Source organism: Giraffa tippelskirchi, chromosome 8, assembly GCF_054371585.1.
Source record: "Giraffa tippelskirchi isolate mGirTip1 chromosome 8, T2T-mGirTip1v1.2.pri, whole genome shotgun sequence".
In the NCBI taxonomy this organism is placed as follows: Eukaryota; Metazoa; Chordata; class Mammalia; order Artiodactyla; family Giraffidae; genus Giraffa; species Giraffa tippelskirchi.
Genome location: NC_137282.1, coordinates 66,431,295 through 66,453,971, shown reverse-complemented (window position 1 = coordinate 66,453,971; position 22,677 = coordinate 66,431,295). Strand labels below are relative to the sequence as shown.

Below are 22,677 nucleotides of genomic sequence, written 5' to 3'. Positions count from 1 at the left end.
GACTGGGGAAACCCTGAGGGGCATATGCTTGTCCAGGGCCACACCACTTATGAGAAGAAAGAGCCTGGTCTGAGAGCAGCGGGGCCCTCGGAGCTCAGGCCCTGGCTGCACCCAGGCCTCCCCAGGGCTGTCGGCTGGGCTGGGTGGGTGTCAGTGTGCCTGCACATGGCTTAAGGGTGGTGGTCGAGCAGTCAGAAACCCAGAGATTCCCTTGGGAAGTTTTGGGGAAGGGACCTCAGCACGAACCCCAGGAAATGATGTCACCTGCCGGCAACAGAACCCAACAGAACCCGCAACCCAGGTATCCAGGCCTCGAGAGCGGAGAGGAGCCCCCAGCCAGATCACTTGCTGCCGAGATGTTCTGCTGTTTGCCCCTGCCCAGAGGCCGGGGCCTCAGGAGAGCTCACAGGCAGTGTGCGTGGGCACCCTGTCGACGTTGGCTCAGGGCACCCCCGAGACGCCTCTGGCCCTTTGCCCGGAGAAACAGAAAGGTAACACGGGGAGCCCCAGGCCGGGCCAGGCCACCTCTCCCATGCCACCCGGAAACACCGGGTCCTTTGCCTGTGTGTGTGGATGCGGGTTTCTCGGGGTGTGTCTCCCTCAAGGAAGCCCAGGTGGATGTGGGGTCAGAAGCCTGCGGACAAGTTGTGTCCACACCCCAGGGGAGAGCATGCTGGGCGGGATGGGGAGAGTGCGGGCAGGGCCGGCCGCCCAGGCTGACCTCACACCCTCAGGTGGGTCTCTTTCCTCCCGGGTGGGGATCTGAGCAGACACACGTCTCTGACCCTTCTGGGCAGAGAAGTTCGAGCAGGCCGAAGCAGCGGCTCCACTGGCCAGGCCCAGCTCGGAAAACTCCCAGCATGGCTGGCTGACGGTCACTGTCGTTGCAGAGCTTCCCACGTGATGAGGCCGAGGACGGGGACACCCCATCCAGCTCCCGGAGGGAGGGGTCGGAGCACCACCCCCCCGCCCGTGAGGCCCAGTGCAGGCTCCAGGTGAGCGTGCCCACGGAGGCATCAGCCCCACCGGGGGCGAAGCGGAGGCGGGGAAGGCCTGCTGCCGAGACACCGCCCAGGATACACCCGGCGGCCCAGTCTGAGGCTGCCACGGAGCTCAGCACACCCGGCTCTGACCCAGAGTCCCGAGAACCCCGGCCTCTGAGGCAGCAGGAGGACCTGGAGCCCAGCACGCCAGAGCACAGAGGTGAGGACGCTGGGGCTGGTGTACGGGAGTGTGTGCGGAGGGGGTGCTGAGCTACACAGGGACGAGTCCCCGAAAGCTGCTGCTGGGCCTGCAGCAAGCGCTGGCCTCACACCCCCCGCCCCCCATCTTGCACACTTCAGTCCCAAAAGACATCCGACCCTGGGTATTCTTTGGGAATCTCTTGGAAGCTTTCTGTCCCGGGATACGCACATGCCAAGGCTGGCCTGCGGGCAAACGATGCTTCTCCCACAGCTCTAGCACTGGCCTCCAACTGGAACCAGGCTCCACTTCCCAGACCTGTCCCTACAGAGGTGGTGGCTCCAGGTGCAGGACCCAGGGATCCACCGAGGGCAGATGGAGAACCGAGACTTGCCCTCGCAGAGACACCAGGCCAGCTGGGTACTGGCCAGCACACCGGGCAGATCGGATCTCCGTGCCTGCAGGACCCCCAGCCCCAGGCACTGATGTCCCACCCCCTCAGCCAGAACCTCCACCTCCACGTGCACCTCTACCTGCTCGGCCTTTGGCAGGAGAACCCGAGGCAGAGGAGGAGTCACCGCCTCGGCAGGGAGAGCCTGCCCTGGCTCCCGCGCAACACCCAGACGCCCACGATGACTCACCCACCCCTGCAGGGAGAACGAGCCCCCGCTCTGGACAGAGACCCAGAGCCCTTGCCGGAAACACCACGTCCAGGGGAGCGGTCGGCTCTGCAGCCTCCATCCCTGTCTGCTCACCGTGGACGCCGTCAACTCGGTCTGCCCCCAGGGGACATGGAGTTCCTTTCCCCCGAACTGCTTTGCATTTGGTTTGTTTCCACCTTTCTGGTGATGTTTTCTTTTTTGCGTGGTTTCCTGTATTTTTGTTGGTTAAGTTGGGATTAGTAAACTTTTTCATCATTGTTGCAATTTGGGAACACTGTTGTGTAACTCTGGTGATACTGTGTTACCATCACCACTTTGTAGTTTCAGACCCGTTCCATCTTTATGCCCCACCCCCCAACAAAGCCTGGATTCAAGGCAAGCACGCCCTGTTCATCCCTCCGCCCGATCCTGAACACAATTTCATCTTTTCCTTCTGCATTCCTTCCTATATTCTTGGTGTCCCCAATCAATGACTCTCAGTGAAATGACTGAAGGAGTTTTTTTCGGACGCTCCACCTACTGTAAGACTCCACTGGAGAGTTCTCATGTTTATGTCCTTTGAACTAGCCTTTGATAGCCGAAAGGACGTTGTACGTCCTTTCAAGATACCATGTGCCAAACGAAGCCCTTTTGGCAAATGCCATCATTATCTCCAGGCAGGCATTGCTGTTTGAAGGGTGCCATCTCAGCCAGAAGGCAGAGGCTGAGCTCCTCTTGTTGCACCAGCTCCCAAAAGAAGCCAAGAAAGGGAGCTGGAACAACAAACCACCCCAACGCCCAGGAAAGCGTTCTTCATGACAGAAGGCTAGAAAATGACCCAACATCCTTGTGGCCCAGAACCCCTCTAGAAATTCACTGTTCCATAAAAAAGAGAAACAGATGGGAAGTTCCAAGGAGAGGCAATGCCCATGGCCAGTGTATTTTAGAGACGGCCTGACCGCTCCGGGGAAGACACGCACTGACAGAACCCCTTGGGAAACAGCCGTGATAGTCCTCACTGTCGTAAGGGATTCCTCTGGGGACAACCTGCCCTGGGCACCACACGAGGGAGCAGACCGGCTTCTCTTCCTCTGCCCCCACACCATTCACTCATGAAGGCAGCTCAGGTGTTCTCATGCCCTGCCTGCCTGCCTGCCTGGCTCATCCGTGAGCTGTGACCACCTCCAGGACAGGACTCCACCTTCTGCTCTCTGTGTACCGTGAATCTGCACACAGTGGGCTTTCAGAACCTTAGGAGACTTGAGCCATTCCCACTCGAGCCAGAACCCTCCCCAGGAAGGAAAACAGCTGTGGAGTCCTTTTGGCCCCAGCACTGGTTCCGAAACCCTGGCGGCTCCTAGAGCCTCTACGGTGTGAAGAGGGAGGTCCCTTTTGACAGAGCTTTCCGGCCGTCAGATCTAAGCTGCTGTTTCACTGTCAGCTGTGTCTCTTCCGTTGCAGTGTTGCAGGTGGGCCACGCTGCTCCAAAGGAGCTCACAAGCTGAGTTTCAAGGGAGGTATTGAGAGGACAGGGATGGCTACAACGTGCTGCAAACTGAGTGAGGGTCCCCACAATCCTCAGCAAAGGTGTGTGGTGTGCAAGTGGGGAGTAGAGGGCCCCCAAGTTCCAAAGGAAGGGAGGTACTCGGGAGCTAAAGCCCTTGGCTGCTGTGGTAGCAGCTGCAGATGGCAGCTCGTCCACAGTGCACTTCGAATGAGGTCATATGAGCGGGACTCTGGAAATGGCTCCGAAATCCAGAGAAAGGGGTCAGGGTATGTGGGAATCCGGCGGGGGTGGGGGGTGGATGAAGGAAGGTGTCCTTCCTCTCTCCAGTGCAATTTGGTTTGGTGAGTCTCAAAGCTACCAGATGGCACTTCCCAAGTCAGGCCCCCGCAGGAATCAGGGTGGGCTGCATGCCTCGGCCCCTGCCACAGGGACAAGCCACACCAGTGGCCTCCCTGAGCTCCAATGGCCGGATCTGGGGGTTCTGTCTGGGTGCACACCTGCTTGTTCTGGCCAAGTTCCCCGCTTCTCTGAGCACCAGCTTCAACCTCTCGAATGAGGACATCGATTGCTACCTTGGCACGTTACTCTCTTCATCCTGTGAAGACTCATTAGGCTTATCCTACAATTACTAGCTGGCCCGAGGAGATATCTCCTGAATCCAGATTAAGCTGGAGTCTCCCAGGCTCATCTGGCATGTCTTCCCTGAAGTCTGCCAAAACCCACACCCTTGCGTTTCCAGGGACTCCCCTTAGCCAGCTGGGCAGAAAACCCAGCATGTTTCAAACAAGCTGACAGACAAGCGGGAGAGGACTCACGGGCAGACGGCTTCCCTCAGGTCTCGGGTGGAGCTCTGGGACCACAGCAGCAACAGGCCATCCCAGTCCCTGGGCTCAGCAGCGCCCTCATTCTCACGCCGGCGGCTCTGCCCTGAGGGGAGCAGGAAGGTCACCAACTGCCGCAGGCGGACCTCACGCCCCTCCCACTTATGGAGCCTGACCTCCCCCGGCCCCACCCCTTCCCCTACCCCAGCAGGACGAGAGCTCCTCTTCCCCTGGCTTCTAACGTGAGGCCCGGCCCTGGGCCCCGATTGGGCACTGCCCCAGTCCGGAGCCAATCACAGTGGCCAAGGAGGTGGAAGGCACCGATTGGCCAGGGCCAGGTCATGTGACCATACTCCCCAGGAAACTCAAATATTACCAAGATTCCCTAAGAAACCAATGAACAAAATTATCCAGTAAAGGCAAACCGTACTTTTTAATGAGGCCAAAGTCACAGAAAAAAAAAAAAAAAGCTTCACAATGAAGTGCTCAAGGAAGCTGCAAAATAAACTTTCAGAAAAGTTTAGTAGTTTTTTTAATAGGGTGACGGAGAGCTATACCTATCCCATATATGTGAATTTAGGTTTAAACTAGATTTCCCTTGGCTATTTTATAAGACAAAAAAACCCACATCACCCCCTTTCACTCCCCCCCACACCCAAAAAGTGTTTTAATCTATTGAATTTTTGTGTCCTCAGTTGTGTCTGATTCACGGCAACTCACGATCTCTACACAGCCAGGCTCTTCCGTCCATGGAATTCAGGGCAATTTTTTCTGTCACAGTAAATGCCCACCCTGGGTGATCCAAACGGAAGGGCTCAGAGGCTCCTGAGAGACTAACTCCTTTCAGCTGAGCACAGAGCTGGCTCCTCACTGGGATGCCTGTGGCCTGGGGCTCCCAGAGGGGAGAGCAGCACTCGCCCCACCGTGTGGTCACTGCTGGAAGTGCAGGCTGCTCCTCACTCCCCCTTGACAGTGTCCCTGAGGGCAGAACAGTGTGAAGTTAATCAAGGTGGAAACGCAAACTCCAATGCAAGCAAACTTCCCTCAAGGTCTCCAATACCACTCAGGAACAGGGTATTGGAAACTGCAGGGGATGACATGAATGAAGATGGAGACTTGACACCTTACACCGAGTTCACTTCCAGTTATCCCTAGACAAACATTCCATGAAAACTTGTCACAAATCTAGAGGAACAATGAGCAGAAACCGGACACGTGCTTTGAGTCTTCACACACAAAACTAAAAGGCAGTCCACAAAAAAAACCAGGAGAATACAGTGGACTTTGCAAAATCAAAGATATCTACTGTGGGAAAGACCTCAGTACAAAAGCAAAAGACAGGTCACACATCGCGAGACGAATGAGTGGAAACACAAAGCTTATCAAGGATGTGTCTCCAAACAGACAAAGAACACCAACACAACAAGCCTGTGAAAACTAGGGAAAGGTCTGAAGGGACACCAGACTGAGGAAGACACACACAGAGTATCCCGGATGATGTCCAGCACTGAGGGCCTGAAGAATCAACAGTCTAGTTGTACCTCCTCAGGCCTGTGTGACCCTGGGTGAGGCCTCTGTTTCCCGGTGGCTCTGAGAGATGGACAGGGAGGAAGGGGAAGAGAAATCACTTGCATTTCTAATACTCACAGCAAAGTCTTCCAATGAGAAGGGAATTATCACCCCCACTGACAATGCCATTCACTGAAGTGATCCCCACGGGTCCATCTAACCCAGAAGGGAAGGAAGGACCTGTTCTCACAAAACGGCGAGAGATGGAAGAAGGAAGATCAAGCCCACACCAATCCCTGGAAAGAGAAGCTGTGCTCAGGGCTTGAAAGAATTCCTATTTGGAAAATGATATCCCAGCCCCACAAGGCAATCCACAGCTTCGATGCTATTCCTCCCAAAATGCCAATGCATTTTCGCACCCAACCAAGAATTGCAAAAGGGGTACGGAAACAGAAAAGAGCCTAAATTGTCAATACAATCCGACGAAAAAGCCCCGATACGGACATCCAAGGTTGTGTGAAAGGAAATTAGACGACCAAACTAGGATCCTCAGGAGAGTATCGGAGAAGGCAATGGCGACCCACTCCAGTACTCTTGCCTGGAAAATGCCCTGGACGGAGGAGCCTGGTAGGCTGCAGGCCATGGGGTCGCGCAGAGTCAGACACGACTGAAGTGACTTAGCCGCAGCAGCAGCAGCAGGAGCCGGACAGTATGCTATTGGGAATACAACAACACACACAGATCCAGATCGATGGAATAAAGTTGAGGGTCCAGACACAGACCCCAGCATCCATGCTCAACTCATCTCTGACACAGAAGGGGAGAATATCCAAATGGGAACAAGAAAGCCTCTTCAATACATGTCCATGGGAAAACCAGACAGCTACATCTGAAGAACGCTATTGGTTTTGATCTCAGACCACCTCAATATCGGGGAAAACCTCACCCTAAAGGCTGATGTCATGAGATAGCTAGAAAGAAGCGTAGGTCAAAGGCTCCTTAACATCAGAGTCTCCTTGCCATTTGCTGGGCGGAGGTAGAAATGGGTCTCTTCAAGTAAGGGAAAGAGGTACACGAAGTACACCAATGGGTTTCCATCCAATGGAACCTCTTCACAACAGAGAAGCTAAGCAAGCATTCACAAATGCAAAAGAGAGGAAACGGAACACGAGAGACTCCTTGCAAGTGGTGTATCTGAGAAGGGGTTCATATGGAAAGAGACGAAGAATGCACAGCACTCAGATTCCAAGAAACACCACCACCACCCTTGACCCTTCCCCCATGACCAACTCCGACCTAAAGCCTTTCTCTCCCTCTAACCTATCCCTAAAACATAACCCTCATCTAATCATATACATGTGCATTCCTAGCATCCATCCGTCCACACACGAGAGAGAAAGAGGAAGACACAGACTGAATTGAGAAAGGAAAAGAGAGGGACACAGCCAGAGAGAGACACGGAACCAAAGAGAGGAAAGGAGTCGATGGTCCAGACTTTTCATCAATCTGTCTCGAAGGTAGAAGCAATGACAGCGCCCATCCACCCCAGAAGGGGGAAAAGGACGGAAGGTTTGGAGAGGAAAAGACAAGAACGCAGGGAGCCATTAGAAGCTCAGCCACCCGCAGAAGCCGAGCTGGGACACTTGAACAGAATCTCAATGGAAACAGAGGACCAGAAAGTTGGCCACTCTTTTCTATAAGAGAGGGAGACCTTCGAGTCTTCCTTTCGGTCCTCCAACTTGGATGCGGGGTCTCAAAACAGTCAGGAGGGGGAGTGCCTTTTCCTGGGTACCACGGCACATCCAGGCCTCGTTCTGCCCCATTCTGTGCTGTGTCAGCCCAGGAAGGAATCTTTCTTTCTGAAGTCTCAGCGCACACGCTCCACGTGATATCGGCCCCAGGTGGAAAGGCATGGAGCTGCTCGTAGGCCGACAGACCTAGGAAGCAGATGGGAGAATGACCGCCACTCTGCAGATGGAGAGACTGGGGAAACCCTGAGGGGCATATGCTTGTCCAGGGCCACACCACTTATGAGAAGAAGGAGCCTGGTCTGAGAGCAGCGGGGCCCTCGGAGCTCAGGCCCTGGCTGCACCCAGGCCTCCCCAGGGCTGTCGGCTGGGCTGGGTGGGTGTCAGTGTGCCTGCACATGGCTTAAGGGTGGTGGTCGAGCAGTCAGAAACCCAGAGATTCCCTTGGGAAGTTTTGGGGAAGGGACCTCAGCACGAACCCCAGGAAATGATGTCACCTGCCGGCAACAGAACCCAACAGAACCCGCAACCCGGGTATCCAGGCCTCGAGAGCGGAGAGGAGCCCCCAGCCAGATCACTTGCTGCCGAGATGTTCTGCTGTTTGCCCCTGCCCAGAGGCCGGGGCCTCAGGAGAGCTCACAGGCAGTGTGCGTGGGCACCCTGTCGACGTTGGCTCAGGGCACCCCCGAGACGCCTCTGGCCCTTTGCCCGGAGAAACAGAAAGGTAACACGGGGAGCCCCAGGCCGGGCCAGGCCACCTCTCCCATGCCACCCGGAAACACCGGGTCCTTTGCCTGTGTGTGTGGATGCGGGTTTCTCGGGGTGTGTCTCCCTCAAGGAAGCCCAGGTGGATGTGGGGTCAGAAGCCTGCGGACAAGTTGTGTCCACACCCCAGGGGAGAGCATGCTGGGCGGGATGGGGAGAGTGCGGGCAGGGCCGGCCGCCCAGGCTGACCTCACACCCTCAGGTGGGTCTCTTTCCTCCCGGGTGGGGATCTGAGCAGACACACGTCTCTGACCCTTCTGGGCAGAGAAGTTCGAGCAGGCCGAAGCAGCGGCTCCACTGGCCAGGCCCAGCTCGGAAAACTCCCAGCATGGCTGGCTGACGGTCACTGTCGTTGCAGAGCTTCCCACGTGATGAGGCCGAGGACGGGGACACCCCACCCAGCTCCCGGAGGGAGGGGTCGGAGCACCACCCCCCCGCCCGTGAGGCCCAGTGCAGGCTCCAGGTGAGCGTGCCCACGGAGGCATCAGCCCCACCGGGGGCGAAGCGGAGGCGGGGAAGGCCTGCTGCCGAGACACCGCCCAGGATACACCCGGCGGCCCAGTCTGAGGCTGCCACGGAGCTCAGCACACCCGGCTCTGACCCAGAGTCCCGAGAACCCCGGCCTCTGAGGCAGCAGGAGGACCTGGAGCCCAGCACGCCAGAGCACAGAGGTGAGGACGCTGGGGCTGGTGTACGGGAGTGTGTGCGGAGGGGGTGCTGAGCTACACAGGGACGAGTCCCCGAAAGCTGCTGCTGGGCCTGCAGCAAGCGCTGGCCTCACACCCCCCGCCCCCCATCTTGCACACTTCAGTCCCAAAAGACATCCGACCCTGGGTATTCTTTGGGAATCTCTTGGAAGCTTTCTGTCCCGGGATACGCACATGCCAAGGCTGGCCTGCGGGCAAACGATGCTTCTCCCACAGCTCTAGCACTGGCCTCCAACTGGAACCAGGCTCCACTTCCCAGACCTGTCCCTACAGAGGTGGTGGCTCCAGGTGCAGGACCCAGGGATCCACCGAGGGCAGATGGAGAACCGAGACTTGCCCTCGCAGAGACACCAGGCCAGCTGGGTACTGGCCAGCACACCGGGCAGATCGGATCTCCGTGCCTGCAGGACCCCCAGCCCCAGGCACTGATGTCCCACCCCCTCAGCCAGAACCTCCACCTCCACGTGCACCTCTACCTGCTCGGCCTTTGGCAGGAGAACCCGAGGCAGAGGAGGAGTCACCGCCTCGGCAGGGAGAGCCTGCCCTGGCTCCCGCGCAACACCCAGACGCCCACGATGACTCACCCACCCCTGCAGGGAGAACGAGCCCCCGCTCTGGACAGAGACCCAGAGCCCTTGCCGGAAACACCACGTCCAGGGGAGCGGTCGGCTCTGCAGCCTCCATCCCTGTCTGCTCACCGTGGACGCCGTCAACTCGGTCTGCCCCCAGGGGACATGGAGTTCCTTTCCCCCGAACTGCTTTGCATTTGGTTTGTTTCCACCTTTCTGGTGATGTTTTCTTTTTTGCGTGGTTTCCTGTATTTTTGTTGGTTAAGTTGGGATTAGTAAACTTTTTCATCATTGTTGCAATTTGGGAACACTGTTGTGTAACTCTGGTGATACTGTGTTACCATCACCACTTTGTAGTTTCAGACCCGTTCCATCTTTATGCCCCACCCCCCAACAAAGCCTGGATTCAAGGCAAGCACGCCCTGTTCATCCCTCCGCCCGATCCTGAACACAATTTCATCTTTTCCTTCTGCATTCCTTCCTATATTCTTGGTGTCCCCAATCAATGACTCTCAGTGAAATGACTGAAGGAGTTTTTTTCGGACGCTCCACCTACTGTAAGACTCCACTGGAGAGTTCTCATGTTTATGTCCTTTGAACTAGCCTTTGATAGCTGAAAGGACGTTGTACGTCCTTTCAAGATACCATGTGCCAAACGAAGCCCTTTTGGCAAATGCCATCATTATCTCCAGGCAGGCATTGCTGTTTGAAGGGTGCCATCTCAGCCAGAAGGCAGAGGCTGAGCTCCTCTTGTTGCACCAGCTCCCAAAAGAAGCCAAGAAAGGGAGCTGGAACAACAAACCACCCCAACGCCCAGGAAAGCGTTCTTCATGACAGAAGGCTAGAAAATGACCCAACATCCTTGTGGCCCAGAACCCCTCTAGAAATTCACTGTTCCATAAAAAAGAGAAACAGATGGGAAGTTCCAAGGAGAGGCAATGCCCATGGCCAGTGTATTTTAGAGACGGCCTGACCGCTCCGGGGAAGACACGCACTGACAGAACCCCTTGGGAAACAGCCGTGATAGTCCTCACTGTCGTAAGGGATTCCTCTGGGGACAACCTGCCCTGGGCACCACACGAGGGAGCAGACCGGCTTCTCTTCCTCTGCCCCCACACCATTCACTCATGAAGGCAGCTCAGGTGTTCTCATGCCCTGCCTGCCTGCCTGCCTGGCTCATCCGTGAGCTGTGACCACCTCCAGGACAGGACTCCACCTTCTGCTCTCTGTGTACCGTGAATCTGCACACAGTGGGCTTTCAGAACCTTAGGAGACTTGAGCCATTCCCACTCGAGCCAGAACCCTCCCCAGGAAGGAAAACAGCTGTGGAGTCCTTTTGGCCCCAGCACTGGTTCCGAAACCCTGGCGGCTCCTAGAGCCTCTACGGTGTGAAGAGGGAGGTCCCTTTTGACAGAGCTTTCCGGCCGTCAGATCTAAGCTGCTGTTTCACTGTCAGCTGTGTCTCTTCCGTTGCAGTGTTGCAGGTGGGCCACGCTGCTCCAAAGGAGCTCACAAGCTGAGTTTCAAGGGAGGTATTGAGAGGACAGGGATGGCTACAACGTGCTGCAAACTGAGTGAGGGTCCCCACAATCCTCAGCAAAGGTGTGTGGTGTGCAAGTGGGGAGTAGAGGGCCCCCAAGTTCCAAAGGAAGGGAGGTACTCGGGAGCTAAAGCCCTTGGCTGCTGTGGTAGCAGCTGCAGATGGCAGCTCGTCCACAGTGCACTTCGAATGAGGTCATATGAGCGGGACTCTGGAAATGGCTCCGAAATCCAGAGAAAGGGGTCAGGGTATGTGGGAATCCGGCGGGGGTGGGGGGTGGATGAAGGAAGGTGTCCTTCCTCTCTCCAGTGCAATTTGGTTTGGTGAGTCTCAAAGCTACCAGATGGCACTTCCCAAGTCAGGCCCCCGCAGGAATCAGGGTGGGCTGCATGCCTCGGCCCCTGCCACAGGGACAAGCCACACCAGTGGCCTCCCTGAGCTCCAATGGCCGGATCTGGGGGTTCTGTCTGGGTGCACACCTGCTTGTTCTGGCCAAGTTCCCCGCTTCTCTGAGCACCAGCTTCAACCTCTCGAATGAGGACATCGATTGCTACCTTGGCACGTTACTCTCTTCATCCTGTGAAGACTCATTAGGCTTATCCTACAATTACTAGCTGGCCCGAGGAGATATCTCCTGAATCCAGATTAAGCTGGAGTCTCCCAGGCTCATCTGGCATGTCTTCCCTGAAGTCTGCCAAAACCCACACCCTTGCGTTTCCAGGGACTCCCCTTAGCCAGCTGGGCAGAAAACCCAGCATGTTTCAAACAAGCTGACAGACAAGCGGGAGAGGACTCACGGGCAGACGGCTTCCCTCAGGTCTCGGGTGGAGCTCTGGGACCACAGCAGCAACAGGCCATCCCAGTCCCTGGGCTCAGCAGCGCCCTCATTCTCACGCCGGCGGCTCTGCCCTGAGGGGAGCAGGAAGGTCACCAACTGCCGCAGGCGGACCTCACGCCCCTCCCACTTATGGAGCCTGACCTCCCCCGGCCCCACCCCTTCCCCTACCCCAGCAGGACGAGAGCTCCTCTTCCCCTGGCTTCTAACGTGAGGCCCGGCCCTGGGCCCCGATTGGGCACTGCCCCAGTCCGGAGCCAATCACAGTGGCCAAGGAGGTGGAAGGCACCGATTGGCCAGGGCCAGGTCATGTGACCATACTCCCCAGGAAACTCAAATATTACCAAGATTCCCTAAGAAACCAATGAACAAAATTATCCAGTAAAGGCAAACCGTACTTTTTAATGAGGCCAAAGTCACAGAAAAAAAAAAAAAAAGCTTCACAATGAAGTGCTCAAGGAAGCTGCAAAATAAACTTTCAGAAAAGTTTAGTAGTTTTTTTAATAGGGTGACGGAGAGCTATACCTATCCCATATATGTGAATTTAGGTTTAAACTAGATTTCCCTTGGCTATTTTATAAGACAAAAAAACCCACATCACCCCCTTTCACTCCCCCCCACACCCAAAAAGTGTTTTAATCTATTGAATTTTTGTGTCCTCAGTTGTGTCTGATTCACGGCAACTCACGATCTCTACACAGCCAGGCTCTTCCGTCCATGGAATTCAGGGCAATTTTTTCTGTCACAGTAAATGCCCACCCTGGGTGATCCAAACGGAAGGGCTCAGAGGCTCCTGAGAGACTAACTCCTTTCAGCTGAGCACAGAGCTGGCTCCTCACTGGGATGCCTGTGGCCTGGGGCTCCCAGAGGGGAGAGCAGCACTCGCCCCACCGTGTGGTCACTGCTGGAAGTGCAGGCTGCTCCTCACTCCCCCTTGACAGTGTCCCTGAGGGCAGAACAGTGTGAAGTTAATCAAGGTGGAAACGCAAACTCCAATGCAAGCAAACTTCCCTCAAGGTCTCCAATACCACTCAGGAACAGGGTATTGGAAACTGCAGGGGATGACATGAATGAAGATGGAGACTTGACACCTTACACCGAGTTCACTTCCAGTTATCCCTAGACAAACATTCCATGAAAACTTGTCACAAATCTAGAGGAACAATGAGCAGAAACCGGACACGTGCTTTGAGTCTTCACACACAAAACTAAAAGGCAGTCCACAAAAAAAACCAGGAGAATACAGTGGACTTTGCAAAATCAAAGATATCTACTGTGGGAAAGACCTCAGTACAAAAGCAAAAGACAGGTCACACATCGCGAGACGAATGAGTGGAAACACAAAGCTTATCAAGGATGTGTCTCCAAACAGACAAAGAACACCAACACAACAAGCCTGTGAAAACTAGGGAAAGGTCTGAAGGGACACCAGACTGAGGAAGACACACACAGAGTATCCCGGATGATGTCCAGCACTGAGGGCCTGAAGAATCAACAGTCTAGTTGTACCTCCTCAGGCCTGTGTGACCCTGGGTGAGGCCTCTGTTTCCCGGTGGCTCTGAGAGATGGACAGGGAGGAAGGGGAAGAGAAATCACTTGCATTTCTAATACTCACAGCAAAGTCTTCCAATGAGAAGGGAATTATCACCCCCACTGACAATGCCATTCACTGAAGTGATCCCCACGGGTCCATCTAACCCAGAAGGGAAGGAAGGACCTGTTCTCACAAAACGGCGAGAGATGGAAGAAGGAAGATCAAGCCCACACCAATCCCTGGAAAGAGAAGCTGTGCTCAGGGCTTGAAAGAATTCCTATTTGGAAAATGATATCCCAGCCCCACAAGGCAATCCACAGCTTCGATGCTATTCCTCCCAAAATGCCAATGCATTTTCGCACCCAACCAAGAATTGCAAAAGGGGTACGGAAACAGAAAAGAGCGTAAATTGTCAATACAATCCGATGAAAAAGCCCCGATACGGACATCCAAGGTTGTGTGAAAGGAAATTAGACGACCAAACTAGGATCCTCAGGAGAGTATCGGAGAAGGCAATGGCGACCCACTCCAGTACTCTTGCCTGGAAAATGCCCTGGACGGAGGAGCCTGGTAGGCTGCAGGCCATGGGGTCGCGCAGAGTCAGACACGACTGAAGTGACTTAGCCGCAGCAGCAGCAGCAGGAGCCGGACAGTATGCTATTGGGAATACAACAACACACACAGATCCAGATCGATGGAATAAAGTTGAGGGTCCAGACACAGACCCCAGCATCCATGCTCAACTCATCTCTGACACAGAAGGGGAGAATATCCAAATGGGAACAAGAAAGCCTCTTCAATACATGTCCATGGGAAAACCAGACAGCTACATCTGAAGAACGCTATTGGTTTTGATCTCAGACCACCTCAATATCGGGGAAAACCTCACCCTAAAGGCTGATGTCATGAGATAGCTAGAAAGAAGCGTAGGTCAAAGGCTCCTTAACATCAGAGTCTCCTTGCCATTTGCTGGGCGGAGGTAGAAATGGGTCTCTTCAAGTAAGGGAAAGAGGTACACGAAGTACACCAATGGGTTTCCATCCAATGGAACCTCTTCACAACAGAGAAGCTAAGCAAGCATTCACAAATGCAAAAGAGAGGAAACGGAACACGAGAGACTCCTTGCAAGTGGTGTATCTGAGAAGGGGTTCATATGGAAAGAGACGAAGAATGCACAGCACTCAGATTCCAAGAAACACCACCACCACCCTTGACCCTTCCCCCATGACCAACTCCGACCTAAAGCCTTTCTCTCCCTCTAACCTATCCCTAAAACATAACCCTCATCTAATCATATACATGTGCATTCCTAGCATCCATCCGTCCACACACGAGAGAGAAAGAGGAAGACACAGACTGAATTGAGAAAGGAAAAGAGAGGGACACAGCCAGAGAGAGACACGGAACCAAAGAGAGGAAAGGAGTCGATGGTCCAGACTTTTCATCAATCTGTCTCGAAGGTAGAAGCAATGACAGCGCCCATCCACCCCAGAAGGGGGAAAAGGACGGAAGGTTTGGAGAGGAAAAGACAAGAACGCAGGGAGCCATTAGAAGCTCAGCCACCCGCAGAAGCCGAGCTGGGACACTTGAACAGAATCTCAATGGAAACAGAGGACCAGAAAGTTGGCCACTCTTTTCTATAAGAGAGGGAGACCTTCGAGTCTTCCTTTCGGTCCTCCAACTTGGATGCGGGGTCTCAAAACAGTCAGGAGGGGGAGTGCCTTTTCCTGGGTACCACGGCACATCCAGGCCTCGTTCTGCCCCATTCTGTGCTGTGTCAGCCCAGGAAGGAATCTTTCTTTCTGAAGTCTCAGCGCACACGCTCCACGTGATATCGGCCCCAGGTGGAAAGGCATGGAGCTGCTCGTAGGCCGACAGACCTAGGAAGCAGATGGGAGAATGACCGCCACTCTGCAGATGGAGAGACTGGGGAAACCCTGAGGGGCATATGCTTGTCCAGGGCCACACCACTTATGAGAAGAAGGAGCCTGGTCTGAGAGCAGCGGGGCCCTCGGAGCTCAGGCCCTGGCTGCACCCAGGCCTCCCCAGGGCTGTCGGCTGGGCTGGGTGGGTGTCAGTGTGCCTGCACATGGCTTAAGGGTGGTGGTCGAGCAGTCAGAAACCCAGAGATTCCCTTGGGAAGTTTTGGGGAAGGGACCTCAGCACGAACCCCAGGAAATGATGTCACCTGCCGGCAACAGAACCCAACAGAACCCGCAACCCGGGTATCCAGGCCTCGAGAGCGGAGAGGAGCCCCCAGCCAGATCACTTGCTGCCGAGATGTTCTGCTGTTTGCCCCTGCCCAGAGGCCGGGGCCTCAGGAGAGCTCACAGGCAGTGTGCGTGGGCACCCTGTCGACGTTGGCTCAGGGCACCCCCGAGACGCCTCTGGCCCTTTGCCCGGAGAAACAGAAAGGTAACACGGGGAGCCCCAGGCCGGGCCAGGCCACCTCTCCCATGCCACCCGGAAACACCGGGTCCTTTGCCTGTGTGTGTGGATGCGGGTTTCTCGGGGTGTGTCTCCCTCAAGGAAGCCCAGGTGGATGTGGGGTCAGAAGCCTGCGGACAAGTTGTGTCCACACCCCAGGGGAGAGCATGCTGGGCGGGATGGGGAGAGTGCGGGCAGGGCCGGCCGCCCAGGCTGACCTCACACCCTCAGGTGGGTCTCTTTCCTCCCGGGTGGGGATCTGAGCAGACACACGTCTCTGACCCTTCTGGGCAGAGAAGTTCGAGCAGGCCGAAGCAGCGGCTCCACTGGCCAGGCCCAGCTTGGAAAACTCCCAGCATGGCTGGCTGACGGTCACTGTCGTTGCAGAGCTTCCCACGTGATGAGGCCGAGGACGGGGACACCCCACCCAGCTCCCGGAGGGAGGGGTCGGAGCACCACCCCCCCGCCCGTGAGGCCCAGTGCAGGCTCCAGGTGAGCGTGCCCACGGAGGCATCAGCCCCACCGGGGGCGAAGCGGAGGCGGGGAAGGCCTGCTGCCGAGACACCGCCCAGGATACACCCGGCGGCCCAGTCTGAGGCTGCCACGGAGCTCAGCACACCCGGCTCTGACCCAGAGTCCCGAGAACCCCGGCCTCTGAGGCAGCAGGAGGACCTGGAGCCCAGCACGCCAGAGCACAGAGGTGAGGACGCTGGGGCTGGTGTACGGGAGTGTGTGCGGAGGGGGTGCTGAGCTACACAGGGACGAGTCCCCGAAAGCTGCTGCTGGGCCTGCAGCAAGCGCTGGCCTCACACCCCCCGCCCCCCATCTTGCACACTTCAGTCCCAAAAGACATCCGACCCTGGGTATTCTTTGGGAATCTCTTGGAAGCTTTCTGTCCCGGGATACGCACATGCCAAGGCTGGCCTGCGGGCAAACGATGCTTCTCCCACAGCTCTAGCACTGGCCTCCAACTGGAACCAGGCTCCACTTCCCAGACCTGTCCCTACAGAGGTGGTGGCTCCAGGTGCAGGACCCAGGGATCCACCGAGGGCAGATGGAGAACCGAGACTTGCCCTCGCAGAGACACCAGGCCAGCTGGGTACTGGCCAGCACACCGGGCAGATCGGATCTCCGTGCCTGCAGGACCCCCAGCCCCAGGCACTGATGTCCCACCCCCTCAGCCAGAACCTCCACCTCCACGTGCACCTCTACCTGCTCGGCCTTTGGCAGGAGAACCCGAGGCAGAGGAGGAGTCACCGCCTCGGCAGGGAGAGCCTGCCCTGGCTCCCGCGCAACACCCAGACGCCCACGATGACTCACCCACCCCTGCAGGGAGAACGAGCCCCCGCTCTGGACAGAGACCCAGAGCCCTTGCCGGAAACACCACGTCCAGGGGAGCGGTCGGCTCTGCAGCCTCCATCCCTGTCTGCTCACCGTGGACGCCGTCAACTCGGTCTGCCCCCAGGGGACATGGAGTTCCTTTCCCCCGAACTGCTTTGCATTTGGTTTGTTTCCACCTTTCTGGTGATGTTTTCTTTTTTGCGTGGTTTCCTGTATTTTTGTTGGTTAAGTTGGGATTAGTAAACTTTTTCATCATTGTTGCAATTTGGGAACACTGTTGTGTAACTCTGGTGATACTGTGTTACCATCACCACTTTGTAGTTTCAGACCCGTTCCATCTTTATGCCCCACCCCCCAACAAAGCCTGGATTCAAGGCAAGCACGCCCTGTTCATCCCTCCGCCCGATCCTGAACACAATTTCATCTTTTCCTTCTGCATTCCTTCCTATATTCTTGGTGTCCCCAATCAATGACTCTCAGTGAAATGACTGAAGGAGTTTTTTTCGGACGCTCCACCTACTGTAAGACTCCACTGGAGAGTTCTCATGTTTATGTCCTTTGAACTAGCCTTTGATAGCTGAAAGGACGTTGTACGTCCTTTCAAGATACCATGTGCCAAACGAAGCCCTTTTGGCAAATGCCATCATTATCTCCAGGCAGGCATTGCTGTTTGAAGGGTGCCATCTCAGCCAGAAGGCAGAGGCTGAGCTCCTCTTGTTGCACCAGCTCCCAAAAGAAGCCAAGAAAGGGAGCTGGAACAACAAACCACCCCAACGCCCAGGAAAGCGTTCTTCATGACAGAAGGCTAGAAAATGACCCAACATCCTTGTGGCCCAGAACCCCTCTAGAAATTCACTGTTCCATAAAAAAGAGAAACAGATGGGAAGTTCCAAGGAGAGGCAATGCCCATGGCCAGTGTATTTTAGAGACGGCCTGACCGCTCCGGGGAAGACACGCACTGACAGAACCCCTTGGGAAACAGCCGTGATAGTCCTCACTGTCGTAAGGGATTCCTCTGGGGACAACCTGCCCTGGGCACCACACGAGGGAGCAGACCGGCTTCTCTTCCTCTGCCCCCACACCATTCACTCATGAAGGCAGCTCAGGTGTTCTCATGCCCTGCCTGCCTGCCTGCCTGGCTCATCCGTGAGCTGTGACCACCTCCAGGACAGGACTCCACCTTCTGCTCTCTGTGTACCGTGAATCTGCACACAGTGGGCTTTCAGAACCTTAGGAGACTTGAGCCATTCCCACTCGAGCCAGAACCCTCCCCAGGAAGGAAAACAGCTGTGGAGTCCTTTTGGCCCCAGCACTGGTTCCGAAACCCTGGCGGCTCCTAGAGCCTCTACGGTGTGAAGAGGGAGGTCCCTTTTGACAGAGCTTTCCGGCCGTCAGATCTAAGCTGCTGTTTCACTGTCAGCTGTGTCTCTTCCGTTGCAGTGTTGCAGGTGGGCCACGCTGCTCCAAAGGAGCTCACAAGCTGAGTTTCAAGGGAGGTATTGAGAGGACAGGGATGGCTACAACGTGCTGCAAACTGAGTGAGGGTCCCCACAATCCTCAGCAAAGGTGTGTGGTGTGCAAGTGGGGAGTAGAGGGCCCCCAAGTTCCAAAGGAAGGGAGGTACTCGGGAGCTAAAGCCCTTGGCTGCTGTGGTAGCAGCTGCAGATGGCAGCTCGTCCACAGTGCACTTCGAATGAGGTCATATGAGCGGGACTCTGGAAATGGCTCCGAAATCCAGAGAAAGGGGTCAGGGTATGTGGGAATCCGGCGGGGGTGGGGGGTGGATGAAGGAAGGTGTCCTTCCTCTCTCCAGTGCAATTTGGTTTGGTGAGTCTCAAAGCTACCAGATGGCACTTCCCAAGTCAGGCCCCCGCAGGAATCAGGGTGGGCTGCATGCCTCGGCCCCTGCCACAGGGACAAGCCACACCAGTGGCCTCCCTGAGCTCCAATGGCCGGATCTGGGGGTTCTGTCTGGGTGCACACCTGCTTGTTCTGGCCAAGTTCCCCGCTTCTCTGAGCACCAGCTTCAACCTCTCGAATGAGGACATCGATTGCTACCTTGGCACGTTACTCTCTTCATCCTGTGAAGACTCATTAGGCTTATCCTACAATTACTAGCTGGCCCGAGGAGATATCTCCTGAATCCAGATTAAGCTGGAGTCTCCCAGGCTCATCTGGCATGTCTTCCCTGAAGTCTGCCAAAACCCACACCCTTGCGTTTCCAGGGACTCCCCTTAGCCAGCTGGGCAGAAAACCCAGCATGTTTCAAACAAGCTGACAGACAAGCGGGAGAGGACTCACGGGCAGACGGCTTCCCTCAGGTCTCGGGTGGAGCTCTGGGACCACAGCAGCAACAGGCCATCCCAGTCCCTGGGCTCAGCAGCGCCCTCATTCTCACGCCGGCGGCTCTGCCCTGAGGGGAGCAGGAAGGTCACCAACTGCCGCAGGCGGACCTCACGCCCCTCCCACTTATGGAGCCTGACCTCCCCCGGCCCCACCCCTTCCCCTACCCCAGCAGGACGAGAGCTCCTCTTCCCCTGGCTTCTAACGTGAGGCCCGGCCCTGGGCCCCGATTGGGCACTGCCCCAGTCCGGAGCCAATCACAGTGGCCAAGGAGGTGGAAGGCACCGATTGGCCAGGGCCAGGTCATGTGACCATACTCCCCAGGAAACTCAAATATTACCAAGATTCCCTAAGAAACCAATGAACAAAATTATCCAGTAAAGGCAAACCGTACTTTTTAATGAGGCCAAAGTCACAGAAAAAAAAAAAAAAAAGCTTCACAATGAAGTGCTCAAGGAAGCTGCAAAATAAACTTTCAGAAAAGTTTAGTAGTTTTTTTAATAGGGTGACGGAGAGCTATACCTATCCCATATATGTGAATTTAGGTTTAAACTAGATTTCCCTTGGCTATTTTATAAGACAAAAAAACCCACATCACCCCCTTTCACTCCCCCCCACACCCAAAAAGTGTTTTAATCTATTGAATTTTTGTGTCCTCAGTTGTGTCTGATTCACGGCAACTCACGATCTCTACACAGCCAGGCTCTTCCGTCCATGGAATTCAGGGCAATTTTTTCTGTCACAGTAAATGCCCACCCTGGGTGATCCAAACGGAAGGGCTCAGAGGCTCCTGAGAGACTAACTCCTTTCAGCTGAGCACAGAGCTGGCTCCTCACTGGGATGCCTGTGGCCTGGGGCTCCCAGAGGGGAGAGCAGCACTCGCCCCACCGTGTGGTCACTGCTGGAAGTGCAGGCTGCTCCTCACTCCCCCTTGACAGTGTCCCTGAGGGCAGAACAGTGTGAAGTTAATCAAGGTGGAAACGCAAACTCCAATGCAAGCAAACTTCCCTCAAGGTCTCCAATACCACTCAGGAACAGGGTATTGGAAACTGCAGGGGATGACATGAATGAAGATGGAGACTTGACACCTTACACCGAGTTCACTTCCAGTTATCCCTAGACAAACATTCCATGAAAACTTGTCACAAATCTAGAGGAACAATGAGCAGAAACCGGACACGTGCTTTGAGTCTTCACACACAAAACTAAAAGGCAGTCCACAAAAAAAACCAGGAGAATACAGTGGACTTTGCAAAATCAAAGATATCTACTGTGGGAAAGACCTCAGTACAAAAGCAAAAGACAGGTCACACATCGCGAGACGAATGAGTGGAAACACAAAGCTTATCAAGGATGTGTCTCCAAACAGACAAAGAACACCAACACAACAAGCCTGTGAAAACTAGGGAAAGGTCTGAAGGGACACCAGACTGAGGAAGACACACACAGAGTATCCCGGATGATGTCCAGCACTGAGGGCCTGAAGAATCAACAGTCTAGTTGTACCTCCTCAGGCCTGTGTGACCCTGGGTGAGGCCTCTGTTTCCCGGTGGCTCTGAGAGATGGACAGGGAGGAAGGGGAAGAGAAATCACTTGCATTTCTAATACTCACAGCAAAGTCTTCCAATGAGAAGGGAATTATCACCCCCACTGACAATGCCATTCACTGAAGTGATCCCCACGGGTCCATCTAACCCAGAAGGGAAGGAAGGACCTGTTCTCACAAAACGGCGAGAGATGGAAGAAGGAAGATCAAGCCCACACCAATCCCTGGAAAGAGAAGCTGTGCTCAGGGCTTGAAAGAATTCCTATTTGGAAAATGATATCCCAGCCCCACAAGGCAATCCACAGCTTCGATGCTATTCCTCCCAAAATGCCAATGCATTTTCGCACCCAACCAAGAATTGCAAAAGGGGTACGGAAACAGAAAAGAGCCTAAATTGTCAATACAATCCGACGAAAAAGCCCCGATACGGACATCCAAGGTTGTGTGAAAGGAAATTAGACGACCAAACTAGGATCCTCAGGAGAGTATCGGAGAAGGCAATGGCGACCCACTCCAGTACTCTTGCCTGGAAAATGCCCTGGACGGAGGAGCCTGGTAGGCTGCAGGCCATGGGGTCGCGCAGAGTCAGACACGACTGAAGTGACTTAGCCGCAGCAGCAGCAGCAGGAGCCGGACAGTATGCTATTGGGAATACAACAACACACACAGATCCAGATCGATGGAATAAAGTTGAGGGTCCAGACACAGACCCCAGCATCCATGCTCAACTCATCTCTGACACAGAAGGGGAGAATATCCAAATGGGAACAAGAAAGCCTCTTCAATACATGTCCATGGGAAAACCAGACAGCTACATCTGAAGAACGCTATTGGTTTTGATCTCAGACCACCTCAATATCGGGGAAAACCTCACCCTAAAGGCTGATGTCATGAGATAGCTAGAAAGAAGCGTAGGTCAAAGGCTCCTTAACATCAGAGTCTCCTTGCCATTTGCTGGGCGGAGGTAGAAATGGGTCTCTTCAAGTAAGGGAAAGAGGTACACGAAGTACACCAATGGGTTTCCATCCAATGGAACCTCTTCACAACAGAGAAGCTAAGCAAGCATTCACAAATGCAAAAGAGAGGAAACGGAACACGAGAGACTCCTTGCAAGTGGTGTATCTGAGAAGGGGTTCATATGGAAAGAGACGAAGAATGCACAGCACTCAGATTCCAAGAAACACCACCACCACCCTTGACCCTTCCCCCATGACCAACTCCGACCTAAAGCCTTTCTCTCCCTCTAACCTATCCCTAAAACATAACCCTCATCTAATCATATACATGTGCATTCCTAGCATCCATCCGTCCACACACGAGAGAGAAAGAGGAAGACACAGACTGAATTGAGAAAGGAAAAGAGAGGGACACAGCCAGAGAGAGACACGGAACCAAAGAGAGGAAAGGAGTCGATGGTCCAGACTTTTCATCAATCTGTCTCGAAGGTAGAAGCAATGACAGCGCCCATCCACCCCAGAAGGGGGAAAAGGACGGAAGGTTTGGAGAGGAAAAGACAAGAACGCAGGGAGCCATTAGAAGCTCAGCCACCCGCAGAAGCCGAGCTGGGACACTTGAACAGAATCTCAATGGAAACAGAGGACCAGAAAGTTGGCCACTCTTTTCTATAAGAGAGGGAGACCTTCGAGTCTTCCTTTCGGTCCT

At 54.9% G+C, this 22,677-nt stretch overlaps 2 protein-coding genes across 2 annotated transcripts; both read left to right on the top strand.

The window, feature by feature from the left end:
• The first annotated feature begins 306 nt into the window (after positions 1–306).
• LOC145517197 (uncharacterized) lies at positions 307–2,116 on the top strand. Its single transcript, XM_081519464.1, has 3 exons — positions 307–491; positions 891–1,203; positions 1,456–2,116. Exons 1-3 carry the CDS (start codon positions 357–359, stop codon positions 2,082–2,084), a joined length of 1,077 nt encoding a protein of 358 aa, XP_081375590.1. The 5' UTR covers positions 307–356; the 3' UTR covers positions 2,085–2,116.
• Positions 2,117–7,997: 5,881 nt separating this feature from the next.
• LOC145517349 (uncharacterized) lies at positions 7,998–11,985 on the top strand. Its single transcript, XM_081519631.1, has 3 exons — positions 7,998–8,132; positions 8,532–8,844; positions 9,097–11,985. The coding sequence occupies exons 1-3, from the start codon at positions 7,998–8,000 to the stop codon at positions 9,723–9,725; spliced, it is 1,077 nt and encodes a 358-aa protein (XP_081375757.1). The 3' UTR covers positions 9,726–11,985.
• The last annotated feature ends 10,692 nt before the right edge of the window (positions 11,986–22,677 follow it).

Bases quoted from the DNA above. Each gene is read 5' to 3' on its own strand.
- LOC145517349 (XM_081519631.1), top strand. From the start codon at position 7,998: ATGTTCTGCTGTTTGCCCCTGCCCAGAGGCCGGGGCCTCAGGAGAGCT. The intron at 8,133-8,531 runs GTAACACGGGGA...CTGTCGTTGCAG, and splicing joins TTGCCCGGAGAAACAGAAAG to AGCTTCCCACGTGATGAGGC. The intron at 8,845-9,096 runs GTGAGGACGCTG...CTTCTCCCACAG, and splicing joins CAGCACGCCAGAGCACAGAG to CTCTAGCACTGGCCTCCAAC.
- LOC145517197 (XM_081519464.1), top strand. From the start codon at position 357: ATGTTCTGCTGTTTGCCCCTGCCCAGAGGCCGGGGCCTCAGGAGAGCT. The intron at 492-890 runs GTAACACGGGGA...CTGTCGTTGCAG, and splicing joins TTGCCCGGAGAAACAGAAAG to AGCTTCCCACGTGATGAGGC. The intron at 1,204-1,455 runs GTGAGGACGCTG...CTTCTCCCACAG, and splicing joins CAGCACGCCAGAGCACAGAG to CTCTAGCACTGGCCTCCAAC.